Consider the following 26,442-nt stretch of genomic DNA (forward strand, 5'->3'; position numbering starts at 1 on the left):
TTGGCACCTGCCCAATCAATTCTTTGGGAATAATGCATTTTGCTAGGAAATCTGCCAATATTTGAGCTTTGATTGCATGTCGTGGTTTATATCTTACATCGAATTCACCCAATTCCACTGACTAGTTCACCAGCCTGCCAGAGCAGTCTAGCTTGTGCAGTATCTGCCGCAATGGTTGATCTGTCAGAACATTGATAGTGTGGGCCTAAAAGTATGGCCTCAGCTTTCGACCCGCCATTAAGAGGGCGTAAGCCAACTTCTCAACCTTCCGGTACCTGGTTTCTGCATCGTGAAAGACGTGACTGACGAAGTAAATTGGTTTCTGTTGTCCGCTTTCTTCTCGAACAAGCCCTGCTGCCAGGGCCATGGGACTGACCATCAGATAAAGAATAAGCTCCTCCACAGGCTCCGGCTTTGTGGGAAGAGGAAGCGAAGCGAGGTATTCTTTCAACTTTTCGAATGAGACTTGACACTCATCAGTCTATGGAGAACTCTTAATTCCTTTCAACGCTCTGAAGAAGGGAAGGCATTTCTCTGCAGATTTGGAAACAAATCTTCCTAGTGAAGCGATCCGCCCTATCAGTTGTTGAATTTTTGGGATGGTAGTTGGGGGAGCCATATTCAATACGGCTTTGATCTTTTCATGGTTTGCCTCTATCCCTCTCTGGCTGACCATGAACATCAGGAATTTACCTGTTGTAACCCCGAAGGCGCACTTAGTCGGGTTCAACTTCATATTATTTTTCCTCAGGACTTCGAATGTTTCTTTAAGGTCGTCTACGTGCTTACTAGTCTTCCGACTTTTTACTAGCATATTATCTACATAGACTTCCATGTTGCGCCCGATCTGATTATGGAAGAGCTTGTTGACGAGTCTTTGGTAAGTCGCCCCAGCATTCTTCAAATCAAAAGGCATAACTCTGTAAAAGTATAAGCCTTGGTCCGTTATGAACGTCGTTTTGGGCACATCGTCTTTGTACATTCGAATCTGGTTGTACCCAGAAAACGCATCCATGAAGCTTAGCATTTCATGTTCTGACGTCACGTCGATGAGCTGGTCAATCTTTGGATGTGGGTAGCTGTCTTTGGGACAAGCTCTGTTTAGATCGGTAAAGTCGATGCAGATCCGCCACTTGTTAGCTTTCTTTACCATCACGACGTTAGCGAGCCATTTTGGGTAGTATATTTCTTTGATGAATCCCGCTTGAAGGAGTTTCTCAATCTCCTCCCTTATTGCCCGCTATCTTTTAGGTGCAAAACTTGTTCTTTTTTGCTTCACGGGTTTGTGTGCGGGGTCGACGTTGAGTCTGTGAACGCTTAACTCTGGGTCAATCCCTGGCATATCTGCTGGGGACCATGCGAAAACGTCTGAATTTTGTCTGAGGAACTTGAGTTAATTCTGCCTGGATGTCATCTGGGAGGAGGGAGCCGATTTGAATGACTTTATCCGAGTTTTCTTCTGAGAGCGGAACGTGGATGAGGTCTTCGGCAGACTCGTTCCTTGTGATTTGGGTTTCGTCCCTCAAATCAAACATTTTAATTGGGAGCGTTTCTACTCCTTATTTGCCTTTAAGTAGCGACACGTAACAATCCCGGGAGTGGTCTGATCTCCTCGAACCCCGCCTATGCCGTCTGAAGTGATGAACTTCATTTTCTGGTGGTAAGCTGAAGTGACCGCTTTTAAGAGGTATTGCCCGGGCCTGTCGAGGATTGCATGGTAGGCAGAGGGTGCCTTAACCACAAGGAAATTTACCATAATGGATGCTTGACAAGGCAGATCCCACAAGAACGGGTAACTCTAAGGATCCTTCCACTCTGACGGCATTCCCAGAGAATCCATACAAATCCGAGTTGATCGACTGAAGGCCCGCCTCTAGGATGGACATTTGTTTAAAGGCGTCATAACACAGGATGTCAGGAGAACTACCGTTGTCCACTAATATTTTGTGTACCTCGAAGTTGGCGATGAGCATGGTGATTACCATGGCATTGTCATGGGGAAGAAGCACTCCTTCCAAGTCTTTATCAGAGAAGGAGATAACTTGCTCTACTTTTTGTCTCTTATCGGGGATGTGCACCAAACTGACCCGTCTTTCATAGGCTTTTCTTGCCAAGGAAGATGTTTCGCCCGCTGTTGGGCCCCCGACTATAGTCTTAATGACCCCCGCCAATTGTTGGGGGCGCTCTTCTCTCCTCGGGATGTCCTGCCCCTGCTGGCTTCAAGGACTTCTAGAGTTTGGAGATCAGTTTGGGCTTTTATACTCCTGGGTCCTGCGAGGGGGTTCCCTCTTTCAACGAAGTCCCGAAGATGCCCTCTCCTGATCAAGTTTTCTATCTCTTCCTTTAAGTGTCTGCACTCGTTTGTGTCATGTCCAAGATCTATATGATATCGGCAGTACTTCGACTTATCTCTTTTGCTCCCTTTTGTCAATAACTTCAGCGGCCATTTGAGGTAATGTTCGTCCCGGATAGTCATGAGTATCTGGCTCCTGGAAGCATTAAGAGGGGTATAATCTTCTTCTCTCCTTCGCGGGCTTCTATTCCGCCTCTGAACTTTGTCTTCACGGCACTGTTTCTGGCCAAATCCACCACTCTCGTCCTCCCTAACCTTTTGCTTAAGGTCGTTTCTGGAGTCTAGGGCGAAGTTAAGTGCAGCTAGAGTCTCCTCGGTCATTATATATTTCTCAGCCCTGGCAATTAGATCGACGAGGGAAGTAGGTGTCTTTTTGGCAATGGAAAGCCTGAATCTTTCTCTGTCTTCTCTTCTCTCTCTCTTTCCCCCTCTTGGCAAGCGACACACCAAGGAGAAACCCGAACTTGCCACACCTCTCTTCACGCATGAGAAAGGAGATTTACACTCTTTGGTTGTTCCCAAAAAACCAAAGAAAGAGTTTCTATCTCTGTGCCTTTGCCTTCCCACCCAAGTAACACTCAGTGGGTTGGAAATAAGGCAACTTTCCCAACAAAAGGTTTTTAATTTTAAGTCATATTAGGGAAATAACAACCACAAACATAGTATTGACTTAAACAACAACAAAAGTATGTATCATAATGAATTGAACGATGATGTAAATTCATTTCAAAAGAGATTCTTTTCCATGGAATTGCTGACTGGCAAATGCCAAGTATTTAATACTTAGTGTACCTTGCTTGGTCAGAGGCATATCTGAGTTTAGAAATGCATGCCAAAGAACGATGATATAAATTCATTTAAAAAGAGATTCTTTTCCATGGAATTACTGACCAGAAAATGCCAAGCATTTAATACTTAGTGTACCTTGCTTGGTCAGAGGCATATCTGAGTTTAGAATTTCCCTCCACCTCCATCCTCGAATTCGACCATCATCTCCACAACTACACGACATAGGTGAGATGAATCATGAACTATCACAAATTCCTCAAAAAATATAGTTAAGTTAATCCAAAATGTCAACTAGCTATAATACAATGCTTTCAAATTCAAACATGTGAAGATTGGGAATCATATTGAGAAGCAAAAAGAAAAGAAAACTCTGCAAATTATTACTAGCTTTCTCTAGCATTTCATAGGAAGATAACTGAATGAAATCTAGTGCAATTCCATTTAACTGGAAGAGAAAATTCGACTGAGGAACTAGGCAATAGATTGCAATCAAGGTTCAATGTCTAACTTGGAACCTATGGTGCAAACCTAGGGTTCGCAGGTTACCTTATGGGACTTTAGGACCATAATAACGGTTATAATTCAATAAAAACAGCAACATGCATTACCAAATCAGCATAAACGTAACATAAAGAATCAAACTCAATAAAAACTTTTGAAGAAATTTTAGGCTTTAGAGTTCAACCGTTAAAAGAATAATTGATCCAAAAATGTTCCATACAATAATCTCAAAAGGAAATCAGTTAAGTAAAGAGCAAAAAATTGAGATCTCCGTCAATGCTGTTATAGAAATCAGTTCTATAGAATAAAAAACCTAACTACGGCTCAACTAATGACCAATAGCAGTAAGAAAATAATGGGTGATGATATGATCAGGTTAGAATGTTATGGGCGACGAGGAATAGGGCTGATTAGGTTCAATACGGGTGTAAAACAGGTGTGAAAGGTGTAGCTATGTAGAAAGAAAGAAAGTGGAAGCTTCAAAGGGTAAGAATGTGAGGTAGGTTATAGGAAAGTAAAAGTGAAATGGAAGCCGTACCTAGTATGGCATGCCAGGCTCCGTGGCTTGTTCATTCGCTGCATGCATGGTTTTAAATTTTGGCGGAAACCCGAAATTTCGGATTTCAGTTGAAACTGAAACCAAAATTTCATGAAATCCGAAATTCCGAGATTACTAAATATGACTGGACAGGAGGTACCTAAGAGGGATATCTTTCGCTATCTTGGTTCAATTCTACATAAGGAAGGAGAGCTTGAAGAGGATGTTAACCATAGAATAAAGAGCAGGTTGGTTGAAGTTGAAGCTTGCCTCAGGAGTTCTGTGCGACCGTAAAATCCCTACCAAGTTGAAGGTAAAGTTTTATAAGACAGCTGTGAGGCCAGCCATGTTGTACGGCTCAGAACGTTGGGCCACCAAGAAGCAGCATGTGCATAAGATGAGTGTAGCAGAGATGTGAATGCTTTGATGGATGTGCGGCCACACAAGGTTAGATAGAATAAAAAATGAAGACGTTCGTAAAAAGGTGGGGGTGGCACCAATTGAGGAGAAGATGAAAGAGCACCGCTTAAGATGGTTTGGACATATCCAACGTAGGCCTTTGGATACTCTAGTGAGAAGAGGCGACTCGTGCCAAGTTGATGGAGTAAAAAGAGGTAGGGTCAGACCGAAAACATCTTGGGTAGAAACAGTGAGGAAAGACAGGACCTCGGATAGGATAGAATGGAAGAAAATGATCCACGTAAAAGAACCAAACAAGAGCCTGGATTAAATCCAGGTAGATTCCTTTAACCTTCTTCATGAAATTTTTCCAAAAGATTCATTTAGCCGACCCCAACTAGTTTGGGACAAAGGCTTTGTTGAGTTGAGTTGAGATTATTCCGAAATTTCGGCCAAAATTTGGGAAAGAAATTTCGGTTTTGGCCAAGGCCAAAATAGGTACCAAAACCGAAATTTAAAACCATGGCTGCAGGTAATATCTAAGAGAAGAAAGAGATAACGTAGAGTGAGGGAATGAAGGGCTGATCACAGCCAAGACAAGAGAGAGGGAAAAGAGTGGAGAAACAAGATCAAGATATGGAAGAGAAAGGGAGGCGAAGGTTATAGGATATAGAGGAGCTTGTCATCCGTAGTTGTTTGGATGGATGACAGGAGGGGAAGAGTACAAGAGAAGAGAAGGTGTAAGTCGGGAAGGAAAGAAGCCAAGGTATGTTGGGAGATTGGAGATGTTGTAAGTGCAAATTGCTAAACTTCAAACGACATGTTGCTTGTTGGTGCTGCGGGAAGATCTGGTCGAGCGTAGAACAAAATCTTCCTAAGAGAGAGAAGAAGGATAGAAGGAAAGAGAGGGAGGACGGGAGGTTGTTATCCCTAGCCGTTTGGATAAGAGGAGCCGAGGGGAAGAAGAAAAGGGAAAGAACGATAGATGAAAGGAGATCACCAGCAACAACCAAGAAGGCGAAAACAAAGATAATGTTGGATGGGATATTGTGCGTAGTCACGGAGGTAAATGGTACGCCAAGGCATCAGAGGAAAGAAGCCGACGTAGGCTAGGAGATTGGAGTGGTTATAAGTGCAAACCGCTAACTTCAAACGCCGCGTTGCTTGTTGGTGCTGCGGGAAGATCTAATCGAGTCTAGATCAGAATCTTCCTACGAGAGATTCTTCATTTGCGAGATCGAAGGATAAGTGAAGACCATTCAGCTCAATTACGACTACGTTAAGGCCAGCAACAGGTAGCCGTGATCAGCAACCCCTTCATGCGGCAACACAAAGGGGGCCCTTAATCAAAGCAGACGAGGTGCAGAAGTTTAAGCATATCAACGGATTTTCAGATGGTATGTCCAATGGCATTTGGGGTAAACTAGGAGAGAGATGGTAGAGAACACGGACTATTTTAGCTTGGTTGACCAAAACTAATGGGATTAAAGGAAACTTGATCCTAGTTCAGGCCCGTGCCTTGGGGGTTTTTGATCTCTCTGCCTTTGGAGGGTCAATCTCCAATCTTGGGAGAACTAAACCAGGCTACCCCTTTGAGGAGTTGGAAGTTTGGAGCGATCGTTGATGCCTTTTCCGGGATATATGGTGGCGTGGTGGGAGATTAGGAGAGTCCCTCCTCATGCTTAAATGGCTGATACTTTCCTTATGATCGACAATCAGCTTAGGCAGGTCGTTTCTATAGACAAGTCCTGCAATCAGGCGTATAGTTGTGAGGTCGGAAGATTATGTACTTGAGCGACTTACCTTTGCCCAAAAGTATCAATCTTTTCCATTCAAAATAGAGGGAAAAAAACTATTTCTGTTTTACTCAGGAAGAGATTTTTTCAGTGATCGAGGTTGCTGTCAGGATGCCCTATAGTGTGGACAACTGATTTTGGTTGCTCCTTTCTCGATCCCTGCAACAAACCATCTGATTTGAGAAGACGCTCACGGCCTTGATCTGCAATCAATAATCCATCCAGTGGGGATGATTGCGACAACTTTTCTCTTGGATCCTTGATATCCTTCGTTGATGCAGCATCCAGACCGTCGATGTCTTCAGTGTCAATGGAGGGTTAAGATTATTCGTCGGTAGAGAGAGGATCGGGTTTGAATTTGAATGGGGTGCCTCGCTTGGTGTGCTGTGAAGACTCGCGACAATCGATGCGTCTATGGAACATCGTGCCACCAACCTCTCTCAGGTTAGTTGCTCTGTTTTGTATCAAGAACTGATGACTTTACACCTCTTGGGCGCACGGTGTGAGGTGTCCAAGGCCTACTTTTGTTGAAGGAGTCATCTGGGGTAGCCCTACGATTATTGAGTCAGATTATGATTTCAAGGACCTAACCCTTTTTCTGGGCGTATGTCTACTGGAGTGCCACCGTTTTGTGAGGCCTGAGTTCTTCCGCCCTCTTCTCCGAGAGGAGGCAACTCAGGGCCCAAGCCTAGGTCGAGCTTCTCCCACTGGCTTAAACGTGGTGGTGGCTATTCCTCTTCAATGGAGCAGCGCCGATGCATCTTGCAGACATTTTTTGGGAACGCCAAGTGTCTTGCCTTTGCCCGGCCCCATTCTATGCCTCGAGGGTTCGAATGCTACTTTTGCTTCATCTGCCAAAGATACCTTGGTTCCTTCCATGGCGGAAAGGCTTAGCGACAAGAATGAAAATCAGCACAGAGCCATTTTGTTAGTCGCCACCTTAGAGGTTGAGACCAAAGCGAGGAATGAGATGACGGTGAGGGAAACTTTTCTAATAGAGCCCCTTCTTCGGAAGAACATTGTATCAGGCCAACTACATACCAGGTACGGGTTATATTTCTAGGATCTCTGCAGAATTTTCTTTTGGTTTCTGTTATCATTCAAAAAAAAATTCTTTTGGTTTTGTTCTCTTGCAGGCTACTGAGGCACAGGTAGACAGTTTGGTCAAAATGTTGGACAACCCTTTGAAATTTTTATCATTTGCATATGTTTCCACATTTCTGTAATTTTACAAGGTCTTCACCAAAATTTTCCATTGAAACCGAAAAATTTCCATTTCCGGGGTGATTAAAACCAAAATTTAAAACCTTGGTGAAATCAAAAGTAACGCTAATCCAGGGTTCACATAAGATATTCTTTTAAAGATAATAGCACTACGTCTAATGCCCAAGGAAATACAGTGGGTGGCTAACCTGGAGGAAGCGAGATGTGAGAATATGGAGCAGAATTCTATTGAGTTGGTCATCGTTCCTGTAATAGAGGAGAGCACAGATCCGTTGGATTGGCGAGGTCCGAAGAACCAAGATTTGCCATACTCGGTCATAGAAGAGGGATTTAATGCAGTGATAGATAATCATTTTTAGAGGCTAGTAAAACGTTCGATCTATCGTTTCTAGGAATGGAGAATGACATCCTTGGAGCAGAAATTTGAGACAAACAAATGAAGGACCATTTTGGATCAGTTGAGGAGAGATACTTCCAAAAGGATTTTGCGGGAGATGACCTGCCTCCAATCGTCAGTAAACTATAATGGAGCATCATCTAGCAGACAAACTGGTAGCAAGAGGAAACAAAAACTCTGGAGGGATGTTACAGCTTTCAGTTATTCCATGAAGACCCATAGCTGGAATGTCTGGGGATTGGGCTCCTTTGAAACGATTGCACACATCAAGTAAATTATCAAGCAGCAACAAAACCCACAAATTCTTTGCTTTTAAAAACTAAGCTGAGGAGAATTAATAGAAAAATGTTTAGAAGCCTTGGTTGTAAAAGCTGCTTCGACATCTCTACTTTGGATGTTGTTGGAGCGGTTGGAGGAATTTTGGTGGCATGGTACAGTTCGATTTTTTACAAGATGGATGTCATTATTGGGTGTTATTCAGTTTTAGTGTTGCTCAAGCAGATTAGTGACAATTCCTTTTGAATTTTCACAGGTGTGCACTGGTCAAATTCTGCATTGGATCATAGCAACTTGTGGCCAGTAGTAAAAGCTGCTTCAACGTCTCTGCTTTGGATGTTATTAGAGCAGAAAGAGAGATTTTGGTGGCATGGGACAGTTTGATTTTTGATTCGATGGAAGCCATTATTCGGTGTTATTCAGTTTAAGTGCTGCTCAAGCAGATTAGCAATGATTCCTTTTGGATTTTCCCAGGTGTATGCTAGTCGAATTCTCTGATGGATCGTACTAACTCGTGGGTTGAGCTGAATCGAGTAAGGGACCACTGCGATCACCTGTGATGTATTGGAGAGGATTTTAATGTTACCAGATTCATAGAAGAAAGATTGTGATGTGTTAACATATAAACGATTAAATAACGCCTTATCCAACAGCTTAAGCTTTTGGAGTTATTGGTTTTTTACATTGTATCATAGCCAAGGTCCTGGGCTCATGTAACACCCGGCCCAACCAAGGGTCGGGAAAGTTAATGATTTTATCTAAATCTTAGTCATAGATCCCCTGATTGAAGATCAACGGTTTAGATCTTCGATTGGAGCCTTTCAGACCGTCAGATTCACACTTACTATAAATAGTAAGTCTGTTTTTACTATAAATAGTAAGGAAGGTTTTAAATTTCGGTTTCGGAATGTGTTTTGGTCCTCACCGAAATTTCGAAATTTTGGACGAAATATATCGAAATCATATATAACATAATATTTTATGCCGTCTAAAATTTCCGGCGAAATTACCGAAATTTCGCAAATCTCGGGATAATATTAAAAATGAATAAAAACAGATTTTTTTGTCTTTTACCTTAAACTTCAGCCTGAAATTTCGGCGAAAACGAAATTTCGATCGGAATTTCATACCCCTTAAACTTCGGCCTGAAATTTAGGGGAAAACGAAATTTCGTTCGGAATTTCGAAAATTAGAAATTTCGGTCGAAATTTTGTAACGTTTCGATTTTACCCAATTTCTATTTTGTTCTCCACCGAAACCCGAAATTTCGGTCAGAAATTTCGGATTTCGGTCAAAATTTAAAACCTTGATAGTAAGTTGAAACCTACTATAAATAGTAAGTCCGACCTTACTATAAATAGTAAGTCCATTTTACTATAAATAGTAAGTGTGACCACTTAATATATATTTTGTAGTTAATTTATTTAATAAGATAAGATTCAAGAGACCTAATAAAATTGGACACTTACCATTCTTTTAGAATAAGAATAGAAAACATGCTTTTTAGTTGAAATAAACTAGGAAACACAAAGAGAAGAGAAGAAGGAAGAGAGAAGAAAAGAAAAGGAGAGAAAGAAAAGAAAAAGAGAGAGGAAGGGAAGCAGATTTAGGGCCAATTCGCAGCCCTAAACGTCTAAAAGCGTAAGTGATCCATCCTTTTCATGTTCATGTTTTAATTTAGGGTTCTTAGGGATAAAAACACGAAAATAGGTTAACCTAAACTTGTAAAAATAAGATGTTAGGGTTATTTGCGATTAGGGTTCCATATACGCATGTTTTTCCCATAATTATGTATCAAATTTTCTCAGTTTTAAACCCAAATTATACGCTGATTTTTATAGATTTTTCCCCTCTTTACATATTGATTTTCTCAGTTTTAAGGGTATGAGAACTGCCGATTTTGCAGAGTTTTCATACTATGAAATTTTAAGGGCATGAAAACTGCTGATTTTGCAGAGTTTTCGTACTATGAAAACTGCTGATTTTGACTGTTTTATAACGCTAATTAGTTGCTGATTTTGACTGTTTTATAACCCTGATTAGTTGCTGATTTTTACTGTTTTATAACCCTAATTAGTTGCTGATTCTGACTGTATTATACCCCTAATTAGTTGGTGATTTTGATAGTTTTATAACCCTAAATAGGTGCTGATTTTGAGTATTTAAGCACAAAAATAGGTACTGAGTTTTTACAGCGGGCATAATAAGTGCAGATTTCCATGGTTCTTAACGCATGATTAAGTGCTGATTTTCGTAGTTTTATTACGTGATTAGTCGCAGATTTTTATAGTTATTAGGGCTGATTTATTTGCATAATTTCAGAGTATTTTGATGTATTTTGATGAATATATATATATATATATATATGAGAAAAGTGTAGCTACACATACGTGTAGCTAACTTAGCTACACCAACGGCTTAAAATACAGTGGGCCCCACATTGTTTGGGTGATGCAAACCATTCATTTGATGGGCCCTCACATAGATAGGGTGTGCCCAAAAAATCAGCTCCATAGAATCATCCCAACCCTACGATTTGTGGAGGCAAAATTGGACGTGTAAAAACCTTCACAAATCTATCAATTTTTGCCTTCACAGTTTGAAGGGTTGGGATGAACCTATGGAGCTGATTTTTTGGGCACACCCTATCAATGTGAGGGCCTATCAAATGAATGGTTTGGATCACCCAAATGATGTGGGCCCACTGTATTTTAAGCCGTCAGTGTAGCTAAGTTAGCTACACGTATGTGTAGCTTCACTTAACTCTATATATATATATGCACGGGCCGACAAAGAACTGTACGGACCACGTCATAGGTTGATCCAAACCGTCCATGTGATGGAACACAACATAAATAGGTTGTGCCCCAAAAATCATTTCCAAAGGCTGATCCTAGCTCTCCAATCTATAGAGGTTTCCATAATTCCTCTTAAATCGGATGGTTAAGATCACCCTATAGATTTTTTTATTAAAAAACCATAAAGGAGGGGGGTAAGATTGAAATTATGTGACTTTAATGGGTGCCTTTGTTAAAAAGCATAAAGGAGGGGGTAGGATTGAAAATATGTGGGTTGAATGGGTGCATTTGTTAAAAAAAGTCAAAAAAAAGTGATGTGTAATTCTCATAGAATTTTCAAAAAATTCAAAAAAATTCTCTTCTTTTCTCTTCTGCTATATAGTATATAGATTTTAGGGCATGGAAAATATGATTTTTGGGGAACACATGGAAAGTAGTTGAACAAATAGATAAAAAGGCATATCATAGGACAATAATAGGCATAGGTTAAATAACTTTAACATAAGACTGAAAGAAGAAATTGACACTAAGCTAATTATTAAATTTGGATCTCAGGATCCTCATCTTCAGATCAGTGTCAGGTCTTCGGACGATCACCTAGGCTTCAACATCAAGGCAAGTGATGACTGACTTTTATAATATTAGTTACAATTATGATTTCTGTGATTATATTTCTGTTTCCTATGATTATTCACATTCCTTTTGCACCTGTCATTGAATTAACTGATTATCCCCGTAGAATTTCCTGTGGTAGGACTTCTTATTTTTAGGCCATAATCTATATACACGGTGTTTTTGTTTACGTCTCGTACTATAGTACAGGAATGCCATAGAGCTACATGTGGCCACTTACCGACGTGTTTGTGAGGATTTCCATCGTGTATATACTTATGAGGAGATAGATACGACCCATATACCTCGTCGAGATGACATGTTTACCTGACAATATATACTAGGGGTGCAAGTTTGGCCCTGTCAGCCCTGACCCGCCCTAAGCCCGAACAGGGTCTGGGCTGGATTTTCCAACCCTGAGGTCAGGTCAGGGTTCATTTTTTGGGCCCTAACTCAGGGTCGGGTTCTGGGTTAATGCCTCGGGTCACCCTGACCCGGCCCGACCGTAAGTTTTCTATTATAGAATTGAACCATCTATGCATGTTTCTTTTGCTAATGTTTTCTATTATCTTGGATTGATGTTTCTTTAGATTATTATTGTTAATTGTCTCTGCTGCCCTTCATGTTGTTGAATTCATATTGTCTTATTTTATTCCCCTTCTCTGTTTATTGATCATTTTGTTATATATGATATGTGGTTGCTTTATTTTCGGCACTCTTAACAGGTAATTTTCACTAGGGTCAATCAGGGCCAGCCCGGCCAGGCCCTGCCCAATCAGGGCGGGCCAGGGCCACGCTGAGCCCTGTAGGGCGGGCAATGGGTTGAAAAACCCGACCTTGTTGCAACCCTAATATATACTTTGTATGATTGAGGCTCTCTTATATGATTTCATGAGTTGCCATCTTTAGTATATTCCCTTGACATTCTCACATGCTTATTGATATTCTTTATCCTTCGCAATAAATCTTATAATTCTTATTGCTTTTCCTTATCGCATGTGAATGCCATGAGAAAAACATTTATAATGCAGATTTTCATTCTTGTCACTTTTATTACATAAGCCAGTCACATGAGCTTGTTGTTTGACTTAGATTATTTTTCAGACTTTGTAGGTTAGGAAAGTGAAGGAGCATTTACCGATGAGTAAGTTTATTTTTCAGACTTTTTGAGGTGTCTTGTTGTCATGCCCGATGGAAGTTTAGTTGTTTTTATTCATTTTAGATATTGAGTTTTAGTCATGGATTCAGTTATTATTTTATTTCAATTCATAGTTTGATATTAGCAGTTGAGATAAATCATGTAATAGGCATTCAGTTAATGGAATAGAATTGTTTAGTTGTTGTTTCCCTTTTTGGGGTAGCGATTCGGATTTTGGGATTTTGAAGAAAAAAAACCATGTCTAAAAATTTGCCCAAAATCCTAGTCGTTACAGTTCAAAACTCCTTGATATTAAAAAACCACATCTAATGGCCAACCCAAAAGTGGGGCCACATGTGCCACGAGAAGGCCAACCCTAAAAAGAGGTGCCACACATGAGGGGGAGTGTTAAAGTATAAAAGATTAAAAAATGCCTTATCCAACAGCTTAAGCTTTTGGAGTTATTGGTTGTTTAACAAGATGCAAAAGGATCACCCGAGTATGCTAGCCTCTTCTAAATTCATGCACAGCCACAATCTATTGGATCTTTTGTTCGTTTGGGGCTCGGTTCAATTGAGCAAGAGACAAGTGTAAACGTAGACTTGATCGGTTCCTTCTCTTCCCATTTTAGAGTTCCAAGTATCCCAATTCAAGTTAATCGTCGTTGCCGAAACTAGTTTCGGACCATTGTCCCATTCTTATAGATTCGAGGATGGAATTTCGATCTCTTACCCCCTTTTCACTCTGAGCTTGCTTGGATAGAAGACCCAAATTCGATAGAACGATTGGAGGAGTGGTGGAAGGAGGTTCGGATTTCTGGCCAGGTGGATGCTAGACTGGGTAAAAACCTAAAAAACTCTGTTTTATCAAAGAAAAGTTGAAAAAAGTGGGGTCAAGAAAAATTCCGCAAGAATAGTAACCAAAAAGCTGAGCTTTTGAATGTCATAAAGGATTTTAGCAGGAAGGAGGATGAAGGATATGCTTCGGAGGAAAATGCGATCGAGAGGGGGAAGTGCTCGGAGGAGTATAATAGATCGGTTATTCAGGAGGAGCTTTTTTGGAGACAAAGATCAAGAACCATTTGGAGAAGGGGATAAAACCAACAACCCTCACCTAACACAATCAAGCCCCATTCAATTCCTTTTCCCTTATCCAATTTCTTAAGCCCTACTATCTCATACGCAGGGTCATTGTACCCTTGAGGAAGACAGAGAGGTTCAGCCACCAATGAATCCAACCGAGGCCTTCACATGAAAAAGCAAAATCAGTCATCGTGTTCCCTTCCCAATAGGATATAATAGGGGCTGAAGTGGTTGGGCTTCAGTGATGGTCCATGGTGTTAACCAATAGGATATAATAGAGGGCAGTGGGCCAGGGTGCTCTCCCTTCCCCCTTCTTTACCTCCTTTCCCTTCTCATGTTCAACTCCCACATCTTTCAGCCAGCACTACTTCTCACAGGATGCAACCGCCAGCTCCTAATCCTTTGTCCTTGTACCCCGTGATCAACACCATTGCTGATATGCTATCCTCCTTACTCTTGTGGCAGTCCAGCTTTGTAGTTGTTCTCCTCTTTCCTTTGTTGCATAACAACAAACAGCATATCTAGTCCCATTATTTCTCCTCCACCATTCAACTCCTTTGTTGTCCCTCCTTATATCTCTGCTAGTACACTTGCACTGGCTAGTAGAATTGTCATTAGAGCAGTGTGCCCACTTCCATATCACCTTGTGGCCGCCCTTGCAGCCCCCTGCTGCCTTCTTTGCATTTCGATCCATTTTTCCGTCATTATACTCATCACTAGTGGCTCGTATGGTGCTTTGATGCACTGAGGCTGTTGCTATTGCTCCATCCTCTCTTGGGATCTACTTCTCCATGGGGTTCAAGCCAGGGCCTACACGATCAGGTCAGTCTATTTCCTTATTATAGGTTGCTTTATAAACACTTTTGCTGCCTTCTTTGAGCCTCATCCGTATGCTTATATCCCTATTCCTTTGACCAGCCCTTTCCCAACCCATATCCCAGACCTTTTGGGCCCTGGTTTTTACTATTTTAAATCATTACAGATTGTGGGCAGATTCTCATATTATTGTTTCTCTTTATTCCTAGAGTTGATTTCTTTGATGCGATCTAATTGTTTGCAAATTCTTTGAGTGAATTTCTCTTGTTAATGAAATAATTCAAAGGCCCTCAATATTTGCATAAACCCTAGTTATTGCTGATTGTTTTTGGGTCTCTAATATGTTCGTGAAAAGTTGATGTTTTATTGAAGTCTAGACACTTCTATGCTCCAAAAGTTATCTATAAATAACCCACGAACCCTAGGTTTGTACCAAGAGATTGTGACCATAATATATTTTATAGCACTTAATTGCATCAGGATGTTGATTTGAATGAAAACAGAATCATGTAGAAGCAAACACCAATCTATGATCTATCATTTGAAACAGAAATGCGATTTACAGTTTAATTATTTGAAAGTCAAAGGGAGATGATAAGTAATCTCAAAACAAACTCTTATCAATAAAGCGAGAGGATATGATAGCAGAGCTTAAAACAAACCTCAATAACAGGGAATCATCCCCGTCACCATAAAATTTGACATCATAAGCGGGGCCATTGTGTCCTTGAAGGCGGCAAATTGGTTCAGCCACCAGCGAATCCAACAATGGCCTCCACGTAATAAAGCAAAATCAGTTTATGCAAATGATAATCAACTTAGCATCTTGGCAATGACTTATATGTTTTTAAGATAAACTAGTTGAAGAGAAAGTCAAAATATGACCAGAAACACTTACTGTTGATGAATGGTCTTATTAAACCGCATTGGCTGCAAAATAAATAAGATTTCAACAAAATCAATGAGATTAAATGTAAATAGTTGGGACTATTACAAATCAATAAATATCAACGTCATAAGTAACAGGGTTTAGGTTTTAGGGTTTAGTGTTTTACGGTTTGGAGTTTTGGGTTTCGGGTTTGGGGTTTAAGGCTTGGGTTTTAGGGTTTGGGTTTGGGTTTTAGAGTTTAGGTGTTTAGGGTTTCAGGGTTTTAGGGTTTGGGGTTTGGGGTTTGGCGTTTTGGGTTTTGGGGTTATGGTTTTAGGGTTTTAGGGTTTAGGGTTTGGGATTTGGAGGCTTGGGGTTGATGGTTTGAGGGTTTTAGGGTTTAGGGTTTGGGATTTGGAGGTTTGGGGTCTTAGGGTTTTAGGGTTTGGGATTTAGAGGTTTGGGGTTTTAGGGTTATGTATCTAGGGCATTTTTTATGGCAAAAAGGAAAGGATAAAAAAAATGGTGTAAAAGAGAAATAGCAGAAAGGAAAAGAAGAATGTGAAGGAGAGAATGAAACTGACGAATGCGGAGATGCAAGAGGTGATGGAGTAGGGAGCAACAGAGCCATCGCTGGAGGCAACCACGAGGATGTCAGGATTAGGGTTTAAAGAGGGAGCGAATGCGGTTCTGAAAACGGTTCGAGATTGGATCTCTCTCTCCCTCAAGATGCTGTTCCTGTACCCATCTTCGTCCCACTCCCTCGCATTTCTTCCCTCTCCTCCCATTTTCCGATTTTTGCCTCTGGAAACAGACGAGGTAGACTGTTTGGATACAGAAGAGTAAAACTGTTGAAAGAGTACTCATAAATACACTAGATGGGATGGCCCCGGGAAGAAAATGGGGGTGATAAATAAATAGATTATCATAGTTACATAGGATTCTGTCAGGAAGAAAACTAGTTTCGTTTGGAATTCTTTCTTTCCACAGAGAAATTATACAAAGAAACAGTAATATACTTACATGCGTACAGATGGGTGAAGCTAGTAAAGTTTCTGTTCATTTTCTACGCAACCAAACGCATCTTATGTGTTCTGATTATTTTCTATATGGTTTTCTGACAACTAAACATCCATCTCACATGTTTTGCCTTTCTATTTCTTTCTCATTTCCTTTCCATTTCCACATTGTTTCCATTTTCTTTCCTAGTCAAGGACTCTGTCGAGAAAAGATCAACCATCTTGATTTCTGTTCATTTTCTTTCCTAGTAAAGTTTCTGTTCATTTTCTTTCCATTTTCTTTCCCACTAAACGGATTCTGTCGACTAAACGGATTCTGTCGAGAAAAGATAAACTGTTATTTTTGAAGTTATTTTACTTACGCCGGGGCTGTTCATTCAGAATGGAACCAAGGCCATGCGGATTGCCTCTTGTTCTAGAAGATCAACCATCTTGATTTCACGTGTTTGTCACACCTCATGGAGGATCCCCCAGGTGAAATTAAGACCATTGATCTTGTAGACTAAATGATGCTTGTTAGATAAACAGCTTAGGATCGTCGGAGGAAGGCAATCTCAACAGAATCTAGTGAGATGTAAAGTTGTTGTCTTAATCGGCATATTCAATCTTGTATATGAGGAAGAAGTAGTACCTAATAAGGGTGTGTTTGGTGTACCGTTTGAAATAGCGTTTAAAACGCCGTTTTGCAAAACGGCGTTTTCATGTTTGGTTTGTCAGATTAAAACGGCATATTAAACAGTAAACAGAGGTATCGTGTGTTTGGTTGCAAATGCTCCAAAACAGAGTTTTAGTGGTAAAATGACCAAAAAGGGCATTGTTTGGTTGGCCTCAATGTAACTCAACTACTCTCTCATTAGGCCCAATATTAAAAGGTCATTAGGATCTCATTCAAACACTACTAAAATTAAACATCATTGCCAAAAAAAAAATAGCTATACATTTGGGGTTCTTCTCCTTCTTCTTCTTAACGGCTGGATTTGCTGGATTTGACAGACGAGTGGAGGCAGTGAGGCGTGAGAGGGTTTGCAACTTTGCAAAGTAGATGAATAAAGTAAGAAACTAGGGTTTCTTTTAATTCTTTTGTCTTTAAAAAATCAAAATTAAGTGATCATATAATGATATCAGCAGCCCCTTGTTTTGAATTAAATATTAACAATTTAACAAATTTTTGTCCTCGAGAATGATATTAACACCCCCACTTTTTTGGTATTTGACGTAACGCATAAAATCGCAAGCATATACGTAAAAATGGGATTTGGTGAGGGCAAACACGTAAAAACCCATAGCCCAAAAACTCCGTTCAAAACGGCGTTTTGCAAACGGACCTCTCCCCCTCCATTTGCAAAACGCCTTTTTGAGAGTTCAAAACGGTGTTTCAAACGGTGTTTCAAACGGTGGCTGCGCACCCAAACACTCCCAAACGGCCATTTGGCCCCAAAACGGTGTTTCAAACACCAAATGATGTTTTAAACGGTACGCCAAACACGCACTAAGTGTCTTTTAGCAGATAGTTGTTATAAAATCTTGGTAGTACCTAAAATGGATGAAACACCTGATAGATGAGGACTAGAAATTGCTGAATCAACTGCTCCTCCGGAATGACTGGTAATACCACTTAAGGGCGGATAGACCGTCCACCCAGTGCCGCTACCCACTTCTACTGAGGCTGGGCTTAATAGGAGCAAGAGACTTGGTGGCAACGTCCCTTTCGTTTTAGCATTTAACAGTGTTCTATGGTGCACAAGGCAAGAAATAGACAAAAGTACAAGTCAGGCCAATAGTTGAATTATCCAATCCATTTATCAAATGGACCTTTCTATGTGTACAATGGGCCAAAACCCCTCTCCTTATACTATCATAATCCTTTTATTTTTTTGATCTCATGATTGCAGTGGATTTCTTAATGAACATAGACTGGTTTTTATATTTGTCATGCATATGACCCATCCATAGATGGATTATTAAACAGGTGGCATTTATACGTAGTTTTGTTTGAGTGAGTGCTATATGACAACCCTACTCAGTGATCGAACAATGTCTAGTCCCTGATGCTTGACGATGTTTAGTCCCTGATGCTTGTTGCCGATGATGCCAAAGATGAGGATTGATCCTGATGGATTGTAAGAGCATCAATTGGTTAGATGCGACCCAAGCCCTGATGGGTGAGTCTTCATTGGCCAGTTTTGGATACTGAAACTCATGGAAATAGGTTGTTGTGGACCAATGCCTCAATGGGCAAATCAACATAGGTCAGTTTTAGGTATCGATCCTTATAGAAATGAAATATTCCTCCAGTCACACACTTCAAAAGAAATGAAACACCTAAGTTGAAAGAAGTCTGATATTTCAAGCATGTAGATATTTTAGGCATGCACATCAAGTGAGGCAGCTTAACCGAATTAGACCAAGGAAATAATGTAAGAACGAGTGTGGAAGCTGAGGAGGGAAGAGAGCAACAGCTGACGGTTGAAGATTTTGATAAAAAAAATATCGGCAACCATACAAAACTACGGATGATGCAAATATCAAATGTGGAGGATGTGCAATTTCTCTACGGTCACAAGGGGATGTTCTAAGTAGAATGGGAGATTATAGATGAAAATAAGGAAATTTTAGAAATAGGAAAGAAAGGTGACTGGTGCTATCCATTTTGGAGTGTGTGGGTAGGCTAAAGACAAAAGAATAAGGGTGTATGGAGGAAGTAGTGGTTTAACATTTTATACCCTTTTCTCATCAACGCCACTTGTGTGAATTTTTTTGCCAAGTCTCTCCCATTTCCATTAGACAAGTTGAAAGTGATTATGAGACTCTCAACAAGCCTTTTCCCCTTTTTTCTTCATTTAATCTTTTTTTGCTTGGAGGCCACACTCCCTGTCTTGAAGCCATGCACAAGGGTGTGTTTTGGTAACCGAAATGCTAGTTTGAATAATGTGTGCTAGCTTCCATCACCTCGAGAGTGGGATGGAGGAGGAGGTTGAAGAAGGTGAGCCTGACAGTGTCCTGGGTGTGTTCCTATTCAGTGTGACGACTTTCCCCGCCTTATCAGTGGCAAAATATGTCTATGCAATGAGTTTCTCTACCTGAAGGATTACTTCTCCTTGCACTTCTCGTGGGAGAGCCATGTGAGGATAATGGATTTGTTGTGGTGATGGGAGAGAAATGACCGGACTGTCAGTCGTAGGTTATGGTTGTTATGATTATGGCAAAACTAGAGCCACTGATATGCAATGGACGGAGGCAGCATGGCTTCAAGGAGGCAACAATGATAGAGAGGCAATGTCGAGATGTTTTTTATCGCCATGAGCCATGGGCAGAGAGAAGGACTAAGGGTGAATTTTTATTTTTATTTTTAATTAATGTAAGGAAAAATGGTGGATTGCTATGGTGGCATGCCCATTGTGATGGCAAGGGATCAAGCTCAAGCATTCTCATGATGACAGGAAAAGAAAGGAAGAGAGCTTGTTTGAGCGCAAGGGAAATCATGGAAGAGATGAAAACAATGAAGAACAAGCGAAGGGAGGTATGAGGAAAATGAGTGTTACAGTGGCTAACAGAGGCCCGAAGGACGTCTAGTTCGGTTGTCCACTTCGGAGAGCGAAGTTTTACGTCCGTGCTCAGTGTGTAGTTGGATCGACGTGTTTTGATACAATGATAAATTAAGGATTTTCACTAATCTTGATTGATCTAAAATGGAGCCTAATGAGTATTTATATAGAACACTTGAAGGGATTAACATATAAAGACGTCAAGATAAATATAGGAATGGATCAGTAAAGATTATCCTAATATGGATTATCATCCTTATATATCATAATTATTATATCTAAATTTGGTTGCCTAATTGACAACCTTAACAATTCAATGATCAAATCTTATGAGACTTGATCTTATTCTCAAAGAAGGGTGAAAGCAGCAAAATCCGACTCGCAAAAGGGGCCTGACAGGTGACGCTAGGTGGTTAGAGAGTGCCATAACGTACAAATCACACTCAACGGTAGAGGAGTCATTCTGCACCTCTCCCGGAAACCCCAAAAGCTAAATAATGTTGACAGCAAGATAAACTTGAAAATCGACTTTCTCAAAAGATCGGCCAATCACAACAGACTCCAAGAACGACAAGTTTCCTAAACTGCCTAGGGCTCTAAGCTTATGAAAGAAAGATGACCAAACTCCAAGGTGCACTCTTCAAAATTCATTCTTCGTCCTCACACTTCGTTCCTCTCATCTTATTTCCTTGGTTGCTCAGTCTGTAAGTGTTGCCTTGTCTGCCTTTAAGCATTGGAAGGTCTCCCGGAGTCCAAACTCCAGGCCTTTCCAACACCGTCCATGTGGTCGCAGGTCGCAGGTCGCCCCCGGCAGCCGGGCTCTCAGCGTGACCACCTTTAGGAGCTTCGATCCCCATTTCAGCTGCAACAAAAGGCATTTTCTTACAAAATAAGTGGACATCCGTTTGGAGAGTCTGTGTATATTAATTGATGTATAATATAGATAACTATAACTGTGAAGGAAGTTGCAGCTGCCAAAGTTTATCACTTAGATTAACCTTCGCCGGCCGTTAAAGCATTATTTATGAGCTCTTGTACACTTGATTTGGAAGAAGAACTTCAAATGCTTTCATCCTCAAGAGGAAAAAGGGAAATGATGGTTTGATTTTATGTAAAAAAACCCAAGAGAGTTCACTTAAAAGTGTGGCTGTTCTTATAAATGTCCGAACAAACGATGCAATGAGATCGGAACCATCACAAAGGCATTTTGTGGGATGGTGGTTGCAAGAGTGCAGCTACATATGCTCAGATTTTAACTTATTAATTTAGGCCATGTTTGACACCTCATGTTTTTATATTTGGATTTGAATTTGAGTTTTGGATACAAAATACATCAATCATCCTCATGCTCGTGTTGTACGAGAAAGGGAGGGAGGGACATCTTCTTGGTGCTGCAGCAAGGTTGAGGAGCAACGAGGGTAAGGTAATTGCCACAAATATGGATTTCAAATAATGTCTCGCAGAAAAGATTTGAAAATCAATTTCTTTTCACCATTGTAACTGATTTGGAAATCGAAGGATCCGATCCATTTCCAAATCTCAACTGCAAATGTGAGAAATTCAAACCTAAATCTTGTGGGTATCCAAACGTGGCCTCAGTTCATTTGAGGTTGCTGCACTCTCATGCAACAACCTTTCCGAAAAATGTCTTCTGCGATGCTCCCTAGCAAATCCCTATACAAAGATATTATCACTTGATTAGGGGATGTTAAAAAAAGGAGAAAGAAACCTACCCTTAACCAGTAACAGTCCATACAAGGCATGGTTGAAAACGGCAATACATGTGCATTTTAGAATTTGTACCAAGGGCAACAACATGTGCTTGTAGAAGTGAAATGGCATTTTATGTAATTTACATGAAAACAAAGTGCAATTCGGAATCTCATCGTGCCATAAAAACTCAGTACATCGCGCACTTGAGAAAAGCATCGATTCGCGGAAATTTCAAAGCATTTTCCTTCTCGGTGCTTCCGAAGCCCATTTCCTCTCTCTTGTCGTTAGTTAACTCACGCCAAACCGTAGTTTTTTTAGTGACATTGAGAGGAAACCCTAGAAGAAGAACAAGAAAGATTCTGAAAACCCTAATTTCTATTCAGAGGAGCCTAAACAGGCTCCATCCAACCTAGAAAAGTTAAGGTTCTTCTCATTTATCAAGGTAATCGCCTCGATCTCTTGATTCTCTATGGTCATGTTTCTATTTTTATTTTGATTATTCTGTTTATTGTTTGATTCTTCCCTTCGTTGTTGAAGTAATCTGGTTTTTAGTTCATGAAGCTCGATCTATTGAGCTAGGGTGGATTTTAGTTTCATAAATTAGGGTTTTTTTAGAATTACTTTCAATTCATAAATATTTTTACCATCGAGAACACTTTTTGTGTTTAAATCTTCCAGATATATACTTTTGTGGTTAGTCCACATCGAGATTTTATTGTTATTTTGTAAAGTTCTAGTAATTGTTGGATCTGATCAGGTGTAAGCTATCTCTTTTTGATTTCATAAAAGATGGTTGGTAGCAATTCGAAATCTGGTTCTCAGGAAGAAAACCAAAGGCCTAACCCTGATGCTGATTCGATTATACCGTCTGAGGGCGATGGGTCGGTTGAAAACATTGCCCGAAGGGTTCGAGAATCTCTCTCTGTTACAAAGAAGCATATGTTCTGGGAGACCCAACCCGTAGGGCAATTCAAGGATCTCGGGGACACGAGCCTCCCTGAAGGCCCAATTGAAAACCCGAAATCTGAAGTCAAACAGGAACCCTACAATCTCCCTAGTCAATATGAATGGACAACATGTGACATAGATTCTGAGGAGACTTGTATGGAGGTCTATAATCTGCTCACTAATAATTACGTTGAGGATGATGAGAACATGTTCAGGTTTAATTACTCGAAGGAGTTTCTACGTTGGGCCCTTCGTGCTCCTGGTTATTTTAGGAGTTGGCACATTGGTGTACGTGCCAAAGAGTCAAAGAAACTGCTTGCTTTCATTACAGGCATCCCAGCGAAGATACGGGTCCGTAATGAGGTTGTTAAGATGGCTGAGATCAATTTCCTGTGTGTTCATAAGAAGCTTAGGTCGAAAAGACTTGCACCTGTCATGATTAAGGAGGTAACCAGGCGGGTTCACTTGGAGAATATGTGGCAAGCGGCATATACGGCTGGAGTGGTTCTTCCGACACCAATTGCAACTTGTCAATATTGGCATCGATCTCTGAATCCTAAGAAGCTGATCGATGTTGGGTTTTCTAGGCTTGGGGCAAGGATGACAATGAGTAGAACCATAAAGCTTTATAAGTTGCCTGTATCTACGGTTACTCCTGGTTTTAGGAAAATGGAATTACGTGACGTTCCAGCAGTTACACGGTTGCTAAGGAACTACTTGAGCCAATTTGTTGTAGCACCAGATTTTGATGAATATGATGTGGAGCATTGGCTTCTTCCAATTGAGAATGTCATTGATAGTTACTTGGTTGAGAGCCCTGATACTCATGAGATCACAGACTTCTGCAGCTTCTATACTCTTCCATCATCGATACTTGGAAACCAGACTTACTCAGGTTTGAAGGCTGCTTATTCGTACTATAATGTTGCTACTAGGACGCCTCTGCTCCAACTGATGAATGATGCACTTATTGTGGCCAAACAGAAGGACTATGACGTCTTCAATGCTTTAGATATCATGCATAATGAGTCATTTTTGAGGGAACTGAAATTTGGCCCTGGTGATGGCCAACTTCATTATTATCTGTATAATTATCGGATAAAGCAAGCCTTGAACCCCTTAGAGCTTGGGCTGGTACTATTGTAGTTTGAGCTCACTTGGGCTTAGATTTTATGGCACGGATTGCAAAAAACATTTTTGTTTATCTATGATTGATGTGGTGAAATAGCATGTTCTTATTATCTCTTTTTTTCCTGGTTTGCGCGGTCATTTGTCATGTATGAGATGTTTGGGCTTGCATATGTGTGGATGGGTTGAAGGTTGGAACAGGGAAATGGCATCAAGTCCTTGTGGTTAACCTTTGAAAAGTTCGATGTCTTCATTTTTTTTCTTTATTATTCTCATGCATTCTATGCCTGGAACAAGATTTAGACCCACACGCCAACTGATTCTTGTAAAATCATGCTGGTTGACATTGATTTTCTTGGCCGCTGGTCAAGTATTTGTTCTTTGGGCATGGGATCCTTTTTATACGGTTTAAGGTAACATTTAATTGCATAATCTTTTGGTTGTTCAAGGTGCCTTCTATATGCATATCATAGTTCTTGATTGTTTATTAATAGTTGAATGCAGTTGGTGATAAATAATTAGCATGCTCATAAACTTGCTCTTTGGAGGCTCCTTGCAGTGAATTGTTGGTTATTCTTGAAGTTTGTGCTCAGAAACTTGTACCTTGGTGAACTGTCACACTCTTAACTTTACAGCACAGGTATTTAAATTTTAAAGAAAAACGTTTCTGTGTTAAAAATGTTGGGTTCTCCACATAAATTACAATAGGAGAATCACATAATTGTACAAGTTGCTAAATTAGATAGATTTTCTTATTTATCTCATTACGGTAAGTGTTATTCCCTCACTTACTACTGGTAGAGCTTGTGAAAGAAACCGTCCAAGTAGGAGTAACTGATGCATTTTTGCATTCCGTGTGATTTATGATGTTTCTTTATCTATAATCTCTTCGCAATGCCTCAAGTTTCAAATTGTGATAGTTGTCATAATGAAAAAAGGCAAATAAATTTGCTTAGGCCCTGTTTGTTTCAGATTTTGATAACCAATTGTGAGCCTAAAGCTGATTATTGGACTTAAAATCAAACGTAAATTCGAGTCAAATAATCAGTTTTGGACTCACAATCGGTTCTCAAAATCCAAAACAAACAGGGCCATAATGAAGAGCTCAAACATGTAGACTGGTTTCTTTGATATGTGTTAGGTAGTAGCTTCTTAAACCTTTTGTTCGCAATAGTTCAACTTGTAGCAAATACAGAAGGAGGTGATATACCCGACTCTTATGAGATGATTAAGCCCAATAATACCTTTATATATTTGGCATTTTAAATACTGTGAGGTGCTTCCCTTCTTCAAAATGATCTTTTACTTGCAGCATGGGTTAGAATTCTTACCAGAGTCGAACCAAGTCTTGTTTACTCCCGTCAATATGAGTGGCAATTCTACCCTGTTGGTGTAGTCTAATGCAGCCAGTGTAATTAGATCACCCGTATCCATGTGCCATATTGGTTCCTCCAGCTGGATGTATTTGTTACTTTCCACCAGTGAGATCCTAAATCAAATGGTATTAAGAGAGGATATGTGATGGTTTGACCCATAAGCTTGGATCCTCCAGCTAGATGTACTTGTTACTTCTCATTAGTTTGATACTTTGATCATACCCCAAGTTGTTTAGACTTTAGAGAGATGGTGTACAATGGTTTGACCAACGCAGGTACATCATTTCACCGGTTCTAGGTTAATTTCTATTAATTTCTCCTCACCCACATTCAATAGGGCTCTGTTCACTTGTTTTCTAGCTGCAGGAAAAGAAAAGAAAGGAAAAGAATCTGACGTGGAACACTGGAAAAGAAAGGAAAAGAAACTGTGAGAAAATTCCTTTTGTGAGAAAATTCTGTTGTTCACTTGGCCGAGAAAGGAAAAGAAAGTATGCAGGCAAAGTGGTTTTCTCAGGAAAGTGATTTTCCCATCCTTTTGGTGAGAAAATTTAGAGGGAAAGTGTAAGAAAGTTGGTTTTCCACGTCATTATTTATATTTTCCACTTGTGTAATTCCGCTTTCCCGAGAAAACAAGTGAACGGCGGAAAATGTTAAATCATGTCCAATCACAGGAAAATTTGGCTTACTTTCTTCTCCTTTCCTTTCTCAAGAAGGCAAGTGAACAGAGTCTAGAGGTCAGTGAACCAGCCATATTATGACAGCTCTTCCACCCTGCACTAGATCCAATGCAAAAGCTGGTGTCCGAGGGAGGCGAATGTTGATATTGTGCAATGCTGATGATGTATTTGCTCATATAAAAATAAAATAAAAATGCTGATGATGTATTTGTATATATGTATATCTATGTATAAATCTATACACATCTATCTATAAGTTGTATATTATATATAGAGTTCTATGATTCTATCACAGTAAAGGAGCAGTAGGCAGTTAATGCTTACTTTGTGACTTCTCAGATTCTCTAAACGAAGGTATTAGTGTTAGAATTGCAGGGTCTGGTTGTGTGATTGGAGGAGCAGCTGATCTTATGTGCTATAATGGGTGCTTCTTATGCTTGGTAACAGAG

General features: G+C 40.3%; 2 protein-coding genes across 3 annotated transcripts in view; one reads left to right on the forward strand and one right to left on the reverse strand.

Annotated features, from left to right (window-relative positions):
- DWA1 (DWD (DDB1-binding WD40 protein) hypersensitive to ABA 1) overlaps nt 1-16,565 on the reverse strand; it is a 59,031-nt gene extending 42,466 nt beyond the window's left edge. The window contains exons 1-4 of the mRNA XM_077360504.1: nt 16,172-16,565; nt 15,618-15,649; nt 15,382-15,492; nt 3,278-3,354 (exon numbers count right to left, since the gene is read on the reverse strand). Coding sequence (XP_077216619.1) covers nt 3,278-3,354; nt 15,382-15,492; nt 15,618-15,649; nt 16,172-16,375 — 424 coding nt within the window. The 5' untranslated portion in view covers nt 16,376-16,565. The remainder of the gene's footprint in view (nt 1-3,277; nt 3,355-15,381; nt 15,493-15,617; nt 15,650-16,171) is intronic.
- A 5,521-nt stretch (nt 16,566-22,086) lies between these two features.
- LOC143851170 (glycylpeptide N-tetradecanoyltransferase 1-like) lies at nt 22,087-24,053 on the forward strand. Of its 2 annotated transcripts, none has more exons than XM_077360513.1 (2): nt 22,087-22,306; nt 22,622-24,053. In XM_077360513.1, the coding sequence occupies exon 2, from the start codon at nt 22,654-22,656 to the stop codon at nt 23,956-23,958; it is 1,305 nt and encodes a 434-aa protein (XP_077216628.1). In that variant the 5' UTR covers nt 22,087-22,306; nt 22,622-22,653; the 3' UTR covers nt 23,959-24,053. The 2 variants fall into 2 exon arrangements, with proteins under 2 accessions (XP_077216628.1, XP_077216634.1); XM_077360519.1 differs by having other exon boundaries at nt 22,654-24,053.
- Nucleotides 24,054-26,442: the final 2,389 nt, after the last annotated feature.

The sequence above is a fragment of the Tasmannia lanceolata genome, unplaced genomic scaffold (genome assembly GCF_043159265.1).
Source record: "Tasmannia lanceolata isolate RefF3 unplaced genomic scaffold, GAP_Taslan_0.1 ptg000003l, whole genome shotgun sequence".
Taxonomy (NCBI): domain Eukaryota; kingdom Viridiplantae; phylum Streptophyta; class Magnoliopsida; order Canellales; family Winteraceae; genus Tasmannia; species Tasmannia lanceolata.

Bases quoted from the DNA above. Each gene is read 5' to 3' on its own strand.
- LOC143851170 (XM_077360513.1), top strand. From the start codon at position 22,654: ATGGTTGGTAGCAATTCGAAATCTGGTTCTCAGGAAGAAAACCAAAGG.